The 10940-nt window shown below is 38.2% G+C and overlaps 1 protein-coding gene across 29 annotated transcripts in view; it reads left to right on the top strand.

Annotated features, from left to right (window-relative positions):
• The first annotated feature begins 257 nt into the window (after positions 1–257).
• Positions 258–10940, top strand: part of LOC128685738 (zinc finger and BTB domain-containing protein 7A) — a 653624-nt gene continuing 642941 nt past the window's right edge. For 28 of the 29 annotated variants that reach the window (XM_070087957.1, XM_070087972.1, XM_070087971.1 and 25 more), the window contains exons 1-3: positions 258–357; positions 8415–8517; positions 8733–9314. In XM_070087957.1, the coding sequence (XP_069944058.1) occupies positions 275–357; positions 8415–8517; positions 8733–9314 (768 nt within the window). In that variant the 5' untranslated portion in view covers positions 258–274. The other variant, XM_053772332.2, reaches the window with a different exon arrangement.

Here is a 10940-nt window from a genome sequence, read left to right as displayed (position 1 = left end):
GACATGATTTAGCATAGAAATAACATATTATAATATGGGAAAGTTGTAAGCGTCGTTGACAAACAACGCTTGCCCATCATCCCTCTATGGCAGGATAACTATTGCTGCTTGGTTTTTTTTATCCTTGTATTTCATGGCAAGTGAAATTCCCAATCACTTGCATAGTTACTACAATATGGTATGGCTTATTATTGGGCGATAATATGGGAGAGATGTTAGTATTTCATGTGTATAAAATAGTATTTGTTATGAGAGTGTTGAGTGTGGTAACCAGATGAAGCATCTGGCAGCGAGGCGCCGCCGCTCACCCAGGCGACGCCGACACCAGAAGGCGGCTGTTATCTCTCCACTGTCTTGGTGAGATTTCTTCATTATCTCTCGTTCTTCGTACTTTAGTCTTAATATAAAACATCCTTGAATGAGAGGAAAGTGTCGAGCAAGTGATAAGTGAGGTGGGGATGCGAGGCTGGTGATAGAGTGAGTGAGATGGTGTTAGCGTCTCTTTATGGCGATCTTTCACCTCACCATGTTTTGTTTACCTCCTGGAAATGTTCAAACTCAGCTATATTTGGTATTAGTTGTTGTTGCAGTGACACGGTGCAGAGTGTTGCGTGGGGTATGGGGGCGTGGCAAGTGAGTGAAGGGCGTGGGGCAGTGGTAATGTTAGGTGAAGATGAGTGTCTTGGTCCCTTGTGTGACGTGGGCGACGCGACGCAGCTGGGCCGCCGCGCCGCTTGGCCCTTCCCCCTTCCACCTTTGTGGGCACTTACCACACCTTTGTGGGCATTGTCGCACATATATGGTCATTTTCCACCCTTTTCCATCATTATCTATACATTTATGGGTATTTTCCTCACTTTAGGAGTCTCGTGCACCTCTTGTGGGTATTTCATGACATTTTGGTCATATCGGGCTTGTGTAGGTATCTCCCGAGCCTTTGTGGGCATCTCGCAAAATATAGCCATTATTATGCACCGCTGGGCATCGCCAGAGGTGCATAATAATGGTATACACAAACACAGTTATATAGATTATCACACATAGCAACATATGTATACATAACCTAGGATAACCCATTAAAGTCAGACAAAGTGACTTTTGTGGGCATATTCTTTTTTACACCTTTGAGAAGCCCCCACATACGTTTGAGGGTATTTGCATATATGGGTATCAGGCACCCAAATAAAAATTAGCCTGATTTAATTAGGTTATCTTAGGTCAAATCTACATAATTTAATCTAGTAATAGTTTATGACTACTACTCCTGCAAATTTCGGGCATTGATTTACAGTTTACAATGCATGCAAGGTATAAACACCATGAAATAAGTATTTCTTTTGCAAATTGTTGTTTTTGGAGATACAGTATTAGCATAAATAGTATTGTTCATTAAATTTGGTTGCTTCTCATGTCTGGGCCAATCAACACTTAATATTTAGTTGTGTTAGTCACCTGGCCAAATGTAAACTAAGATGCATATCAACTGATAAATGGTTAGGTTAAGTCATTGTAGGTTTAGTTAGGTTGATTTCCATAGGTTAGATTTTTTTTTTTACCATTTACACAAAAAATAGCATTTTAACATTAAAACTAACAAGTGTACAATTCGGATTATAATTAATGGCCAAAATCTGCCAAAGCAGTTGCCTGCTATTACCTCTATTTTTTTATGTCTCACATTTGTACCTTCAAGTTTACTGTAAAATAAAAATTTGTTATATACAGAAAGCCTAAATAAAGACTTGTTTGAGCTATTACATCTTTGGAGGTATCTATTGTATTTATTGCTGTTAGATAAATCCTAGCATATTCCTAATATATTGCAGTTGTGTACAAAAATCTTATAAAATTAATGGTATACAATACTAACAAGTTGATAAACACTTGAAACATCTAGGTTTCTTGGTAATGAAGAATTGCCAGTCAGTAGCTTTATCATTTCAGTGCAGTTTATTAACTGCAGACAGTACAAGATGAGGTGATCATTCCCTTAGCCCTGTAGAATGTATTTACTACTTAAGCCTTGATGTTTTGAATCTAAAGCATAGGCAGGAAGATGGATGCTTACATGCTAGAGGCAGATGATGTGCAGCAGTTGAAGGTATCTTCACTAGTTGGCAGAACCCACTAGTGGAAGTAGGTCATGCCTAAGAGTTAGAGCTGAAGTTTGCAAATAGCTTGTAGAAGATACCCTCTGTACCAAGATTCTGTGATGCTGCTTTGTCAGACAAGTACATATAGCATCATAACATAAGCATTGTAAGCTCTGTATTAAATTAATATTGTTACCGGTTGATGAAACATACTGAATACCTCAAAATTACCTGTCTACCTCTTCCATTGCTTTCAGTATACAAGCTCTGCATTGTTTTGAAAAAAGCCACTAGTTGTCAAAATGACTTCATTAACCCTTTCAGGGTCGGCAGGCCATCTCCTAAACTTGTTCTCAGGGTCAGAAATTTTCCGAAAAAGAAAAAAAAATTCTTATGAAATGATAGAGAATCTTTTCCCTAAGAAGCAAGATCGCCACCCATCTAGAAACCCATCAGTTACACAACCCAGGGCAACATGGGTTTAGAGCAGGTCGCTCCTGTCTCAACTATTGGATCACTACGACAAGGTCCTAGATGCATTAGAAGACAAAAAGAATGCAGATGTAATATATATAGACTGCAGAAGCCTTCGACAAGTGTGACCATGGCGTAATAGCCCACAAAATGCGTGCTAAAGGAATAACAGGAAAAGTTGGTAGATGGATCTATAATTTCCTCACAAACAGAACACAAAGAGTAGTAGTCGACAGAGTAAAGTCCAAGGCGGCTACGGTGAAAAGCTCTGTTCCACAAGTCACAGTACTCGCTCCCATCTTGTTTCTCATCCTCATATCTGACATAGACAAGGATGTCAGCCACACCACCGTGTCTTCCTTTGCAGATGACACCCGAATCTGCATGACAGTGTCCTCCATTGCAGACACTGCAAGGCTCCAGGCGGACATCAACCAAATCTTTCAATGGGCAGCAGAAAACAATATGAAGTTCAATGATGAGAAATTTCAGTTACTCCGATATGGTAAACATGGGGAAATTAAAACTTCATCAGAGTACAAAACAAATTCTGGCCACAAAATAGAGGGAAAAACCACCGTGAAAGACCTGGGAGTGATCATGCCGGAGGATCTCACCTTCAAGGACCATAACATTGTATCAGTCGCAGCTGCTAGAAAAATGACAGGATGGATATTGAGAACCTTCAAAACTAGGGATGCCAAGCCCATGATGACACTCTTCAGGTCGCTTGTTCTATCTAGGCTGGAATATTGCTGCACACTAACAGCACCTTTCAAGGCAGGTGTAATTGCTGACCTAGAAAATGTACAGAGAACCTTCACGGCACGCATAATGGAGATAAAACACCTCAATTACTGGGAGCGCTTGAAGTTCCTGAACCTGTATTCCCTGGAACGCAGGCGGGAGAGATAGATGATTATATACACCTGGAAAATCCTAGAGGGACTAGTATCGAACTTGCACATGAAAATCACTCACACCGAAAGCAAAAGACTTGGCAGACGATGCAACATCCCCCCAATGAAAAGCAGGGGTGTCACTAGCACGTTAAGAGACAATACAATAAGTGTCAGGGGCCCGAGACTGTTCAACTGCCTCCCAGCATACATAAGGGGGATTACCAATAGACCCCTGACAGTCTTCAAGCTGGCACTGGACAAGCACCTAAAATCAGTACCTGACCAGCCGGGCTGTGGCTCGTATGTTGGATTGCGTGCAGCCAGCAGTAACAGCCTGGTTAATTAGGCTCTGATCCACCAGGAGGCCTGGTCACAGACCGGGCTGCGGGGATGTTGACCCCCGGAACTCTCTCCAGGTAAACTCCAGGTAACTCCAGGATCATAATGACACCAAAAGTATGAAATTTGATGGAAAACATACGGAATTATACTATTGCGAAGTTAGTGGTCTCGATGTTTATGCATCGGTGATATCGCCCACTTTGAGCCCTATTTTCGGCCAATTCCAATGTACCAGTCAACAAAAATTATAACTATTTCGCTAGAACTCCACATTTTCTATCGAATGAGTACAAGAAATCACTCATTTACCAATTTGAACTATCCAATAATGTGGTCAGAAATTGGGAATTTTGTCAATTTCACACAAATTTCAAAAGATGCCAATTTCCAAATAGGGTTCAGAATAAACAAGACAAACATTCCTGGCACTAAAATAACATTTTTTCTGTTCATTAGTCACGTTCCCAGGCCTCCCTTACATTTCTTTTGCTTTCCACTTTATTCTCACAAAAAAAAAATAGAAGATTTACTGTTATGCAGACTACTGCATTAGTGTAAAAATGGTATAAATAATATCAGCACACTTGTGAAAGAATATTACTCACCAGTTGACGTGTATTGGACGCGTGGCATGATTTGCTTACTTTCGAACTTTGGCAAAAAACGAACATTTCTGCTAATTTGAGCTCAGTTTCAAGGTGCTTTTCATTGTGAAACCAATCAAAATCATCTCAATTTGTGTAATATGTCTTCCATTCTATAAAATGAGACCAGGAAAACTAGAATACAACCATAAATAGCATATGAAAATGCAGTGCAAAGTGGCTGTTTTAAAGCAAAAACATGGTCGGAGTTTTTTTTTTTTCTCATGCACTGGGTGCTGCAGGATTCTTTTTTATACTGTGCACACTGCCCACGTAGAACCATTCTTTCATATGTAGGCCTACCAGCTTTCTCTTGCTAGATTTGAAGGCGCTAGAATTTATGCGTACTAGTACGTCAATAACCCTGGTGTGCAAGCCATACTAGTACAGCACCAACCCTGAAAGGGTTAACCCTTTCAGGATCGACAGGCCCTCTCAGAGACTTGTTCTCAGGGTCGCCCAAATTAAAAAAAAAAAATGATTTTTTCTTACGGAAAGATAGAGAATCTTTTCCCGAACATAATGACACCAAAAGTATAAAATTTGATGGAAAACTTACGGAATTATGCTCTCGTGAAGTTAGTGGTCTCGACGATGTTTACGCATCGGCGATTTTGCCCACTTTGAGCCCTATTTTCGGCCAATTCCACTGTACTAGTCGACAAAAATCATGAATATTTCGCCAGAACTCCATTTTTTCTATCGAATGAGTGCAAGAAACCAGCCATTTACTGATTTCAACTATCCAATACAGTGGTCAGAATTTAGCAATTTTGCCAATTTCACACAAATTTCAAAAGATGCCAATTTCCAAATAGGGTCCAGAAACAAGAAAGACATTCCTGGCACTAAAATGACATTTCCTCTGTTAAGATAAGATAAGATTTCGTTCGGATTTTTAACCCCGGAGGGTTAGCCACCCAGGATAACCCAAGAAAGTCAGTGCGTCATCGAGGACTGTCTAACTTATTTCCATTGGGGTCCTTAATCTTGTCCCCCAGGATGCGACCCACACCAGTTGACTAACACTCAGGTACCTATTTGCTGCTAGGTGAACAGGACAACAGGTGTAAGGAAACGTGTCGAATGTTTCCACCCGCCGGGAATCGAACCCGGGCCCTCCGTGTGTGAAGCGGGAGCTTTAGCCCCTCTTACATTCTTTTGCTTTCCACTTTGAATTTTTATTCTCACAAAAAATAGAAGATTTACTGTTATGCAGACTACTGCATTAGTGTAAAAAATGGTATAAATAATATCGGCGCACTTGTGAAAGAATATTAGACTCACCAGTTGACGTGTATTGGACGCTTAGCATGATTTGTTTACTTTTGAACTTTGGCAAAAATCGAACATTTCTGCTACTTTGAGCTCAATTTCAGGGTACTTTTCATTGTAAAATCAGTCAAAATCATCTCAATTTCTGTAATATGTCTTTCATTCTATAGAATGAAACCAGGAAAACTAGAATACAACAATGAATACCATACGAAAATACAGTGAAAGTCGCTGTTTTAATCCAAAAACACGGTCAAAGCTTTTTTTTTTTCTCATTACGCACTGTGTGTGCAGGATTTTTTTTTTTATGCTGTGCACACTGACCACATAGACCCATTCTTTCATATGTAGGCCTACCAGCTTTCTCTCGCTAGATTTGAGGGTGCTAGAATTTAGGCGTACTAGTACGTCAAAAACCCTGGTGTGTAAGCCGTACTAGTACGGCCGAAACCCTGAAAGGGTTAATAAAGATACCCAGGTGTTGCACATGTCATATAATGTGTTTTGGCAGATAATAGATCAGTAAGGTTCAGACAGAATTGCTTCCATCAGTTCAAGGCTGAAAATATTCTTTTACAATGTGTAAGAAAGCTTGGAAATCTATACTCTAAAAGAAATCCTTTTGCTAATGCAAAATTATCTTTACAACATCTGGCAAAGACATGATAATCAGGAATACCACAGCAACTGAGCTTGTAACCTTAGTAACAGGTGTTAAGCAAGTTGTAATATTGTTCTGCTTTATGACATATGAAACTTTTTTAACTTATTCTCTTAATTATACAGTAGGGCCCAGCTTTACGGCATTTCACCTTGTGGCGTTCCACTAATATGGTCATTTCAAGTTGCGTATAATCAAAATTTGCTATATGACGAGTGATCTTTCAAATACAGTGGACCCCCGGTTAACGATATTTTTTCACTCCAGAAGTATGTTCAGGTGCCAGTACTGACCGAATTTGTTCCCATAAGGAATATTGTGAATTAGATTAGTCCATTTCAGACCCCGAAACATACACGTACAAACGCACTTACATAAATACACTTACATAATTGGTCGCATTCGGAGGTGATCGTTATGCGGGGGTCCACTGTACGGCGTGACCCACCCGGTTTGTTTACATTTTCCGTGAGCACATCTATTATGTCTGGAAACTTTCCAAAATTTCAATTGTTTTAATGTTTTTGTGTATTTTATATGTACTCGGATAATTATACTTGTGTACCTGTACCTAAATATATGTACACACTGTGCTGGCATGCAGGTACACATTAAAATCACTAAGAGTCTCTACTCATGATGCCGTAGTAATACTACGTAATAATAATCACTCTTGGGCACATTAAATGTCTTATTTTACGTTAATATAGACTTTCTTTCTTTCAACACACCGGCTGTATCCCACCAAGGCGGGGTGGCCCAAAAGGAAAACGAAAGTTTCTCCTTTTACATTAGTAATATATACAGGAAGAGAGGTTACTAGCCCCTTGCTCCCGGCATTTTAGTTGCCTCTTACAACACACATGGCTTACGGAGGAAGAATTCTGTTCCACTTTCCCATGGAGATAAAGGGAAATAAACAATAAGAACTAGAAAGAAAATAGAAGAAAACCCAGAGGGGTGTGTATATATAAGCTTGTACATGTATGTGTAGTGTGACCTAAGTGTAAGTAGAAGTTAATATAGACATTTTCATTAATCCATCTATGATATTTTCTTCAAAATTATATAAGAAACATGTTACACAGTATATAAACATGATACATAAACCCACAGAATAAAAATTGACATAAATATGAGATTTGTTTACAAAGCTGCTTTGTAGGAGTGTTGGAAGAATTACATTTTCTCTAGTCAAACACTGGGGGATAACTGTAGAAAAATATTCCTTTTATATGCCTTCACTCTATATATAGCAGTTCATGACCCTTGTGGGTTTAGCACTTCTTTTTTATTATGATAATAATATCATCATCATTCACTCTAAAAATGGTGTGTTGCTGTTTGTTTATTCTGTACTAACTTGTACAGCTTGTACACAATGTAAGAGTATTTGTATTGTGAGGTAATTATTATTATAATAAAATATTGAGTTAAAAGTTTTACAAACTCTTATAGACGTAAGTGAATGAACTAAAAGTAGACGCGTATTAATACTCATTTACTTCGCCTGACCAAGTGATCGCCCACTACCTGTTCAGTTTGTGTTTTTACATTGTCTGAACTCCATATCTCGTTCTCTTTCTCGTTTACTCTTTTGTTAGCTAGTTAGCTCTCACTGATGATGGCATCTAAGCTTAGTTGTGATAAAAAGAGGAGTTGTAAGCCTCTTACTTTACTTTATTCAATAAACACCCTGCCACTCACCTCTCGCACATTAATATTAATATTTTAAGGTAAGCAATAAGTGTACTCTGTGTGTGTATCTTACCTTTTATTGTGTTTTTAATGCCTAGTTCTATTGCTAACTTAATATAAGTTGGTGTAAACTTGTTGTCTGGCATTTATATGCATTTATAAATGGAAAAAAATGGCGTTCTACTTTCTGGCGATAGCCTGGAACCTAACCTACTGTAGTTTATTTTGTATATACACTTTCACTTGTATGTAATGTATGTAAAACATGTATTTTATACATTTTTTTTTTTTTTTACTTTTTGTTGAATTATTCTTATAATTACAGGTACAAACATTATAACATGATGGCATCAGATGGTATGCTGTCATTGTCATGGAACAACCATAAAGCTACGTTTTGCCACATCCTTTCAACTCTACGTGAAAAGGTAAATCTACAGTATTTACTTTCATTGTGTATGCAAGTACAGTAATAAGTTTATTAGTTGTAAAATAAATCGGGAATGTAATGGAATAGCATTTGTATTTATATCATATTATGTAATAGCCTTGTTATCTGTAATATAATGTACTTTAGAAATATGATGACATAACATTTTATTTGCTATTGTAACTCATTAAACCATCTATCTTTTTGTAACAGGAGAGGTATACTGATGTGACTTTAGCATGTGAGGGTAAATTCTATCCTGTGCACAAACTTGTATTGTCAACATGTAGCGAATACTTTGAGAAGATGTTCGAGCATACACCGTGTAAGCATCCAGTTATAGTTTTAAAAGATGTAAAGCCAGATGAATTGGAGGCATTATTAAGTTATATGTATGCTGGTGTTGTAAGTGTTGCTCAAAATGACTTAGCACGTCTTATCAAAGCTGCCGAGTTACTTCAGATAAAAGGTCTTGCTGTGCCTGACGAACCGCCCATGAAAGAATGTGGCAAGAAAAATTCGTATCCGTGGAGTTCTCGTGATGACAGAACCAGTCCCCATCCAAAAAGACGACGACGGGAGGAGCCGGCTCCGTCTGTTCCACAAGGAGGGTCACAACCTTCAGAAAGTCCTCCTTCTTCTCCCCATCATCCAGAATCAAATAATAGTTATGATCAGGCGAAAGCACATGCGCAGGAACAAAGAGGTGAAGACAGTATTGATCAGCGGTTGAATGATCGAACAGAACAAACGGTTGACTATAATAACACAAAACAAGAATCTTCACATACTCAGGTTGGTTGCAATTAGTACATTATCGCTGATTTAGCTTTTACTTGTTTACCAGCCTAATGAAATATTAATGTGTTTCACATTTCTAGATATTAACAGATATGATGAGGTTTCCAAAATTGTCATTAGATTTTGTTGGTGTGGAATTATATATAGATATTTTTTTAACCAGGCATCTCCCACTAAGGTAGGGTAACCCGAAAAAGAAGAAACTCGTTCACCACTCCACTGTCTTGCCAGAGGCATGCCAGTACTATTGTTAAGATCCCTCTCGAAACTGCAAATATCCCCACCCCTCCTGAGTCCAGGCACTGTTTCCTGTCTCCAGGACTCAAGTCTGGCTAATGTTCCCTTGTTTACACTCCAACATCACTTCATGTCATAATCACTTGCCCCCACTCACTTCTATTTTATGCGCTCACACATGCCAGTTGGATGTCCAAGCCCTTTGCATGTATATACAGCTCTAATTTTTGTATATGATCTAGGAATTGTTAGTAAACTTAGCAAATATAGACAGTAAGCATTCATGAAGGTATTAGTCTTAACTGCGTTTTAAAAAGAAGCCAGGCAAATTATTGCTGGTCATTTCTCTACAAGTATCTCTTATATCAAAGTTTGCCATAAACTTTATAATTTATTTAATTTAGTGCTGTCTTTTATTCTACAATTATTTATAGTTGTAAACTAAAAGAGTTTGATTAATATATTTCTACTTACAGATATGTTTTAGACAGTTCTAAAAATTATGAATGTGAAGTTATAACTAGTAGGGCATTAATGATATTGTGTTTGGTGATGAGGTATTGTAGTTAAACACAGTTATATTCTTTGTATCTAAATATTATGGGTATTTTGGCTTGATTTGCTCTTTATTAACTACATTTATGAACAGCAGTATATTAGCTGTTGTAGATGTTAGCACACTGAGTTCATTATCAGTGCTAGTGCATACAAAAAGTGAAAAAGAAAGAAATTAATTTATAAACTTGTAGTAGTAACATGATTATGATTAATAAATTCTGTTGGTTAATTGCACTAGCAGTGAATGTGAGAAATACATGAATCAGTATGTAGATTGCAGTGGTGTAGTTGCAAGAATGAGTGAATAAGTGATAAGGTTGGATGATTGTGAATTTTAGTTAACAGGCCATTTGTTTTTCTCAGTGTCACATGGCCATTCTCCTTGAGGGAAGATTTTGTTACACAACACACACAGCACACGCATGCATGCACGCGTGCGCGAATCACAGGTGAATTAGGTTTTTCAGTTTTATGTACCTCATTTAATAGGCACTGTCCATTTTTTCTATAAGACGCATTGGTAAACCTGTAGATAATTGCTTCACTTCATGCAGCACAGAATGAGGTAAACCCATGTTTCTCAGGAAGAGCAGGAGGGAAGGTGTAAAAGATGTTTTGAATAGTAGATGCTTCAGTATCCAACAGATGTGTGAGCAAGTTACAAGTTCTTTGAGATATTACGTAATGTGGAAGGGTAAGCATGCTCTGAAACTAACATTGGCTGAATGGATTCAGGGAAACTGGTTAACTGGGCTTGAGTTCTAGAAGTGGTGCTTACCTTCTGAAGTAATGCAGTGGTACCTCGGGATACGAACTTAATTCATT

Source organism: Cherax quadricarinatus, chromosome 23, assembly GCF_038502225.1.
Source record: "Cherax quadricarinatus isolate ZL_2023a chromosome 23, ASM3850222v1, whole genome shotgun sequence".
Classification (NCBI taxonomy): Eukaryota; Metazoa; Arthropoda; class Malacostraca; order Decapoda; family Parastacidae; genus Cherax; species Cherax quadricarinatus.
The sequence above is the reverse complement of the archived record's forward strand: the minus strand, read 5'-3'. Positions and strand labels throughout refer to the sequence as shown.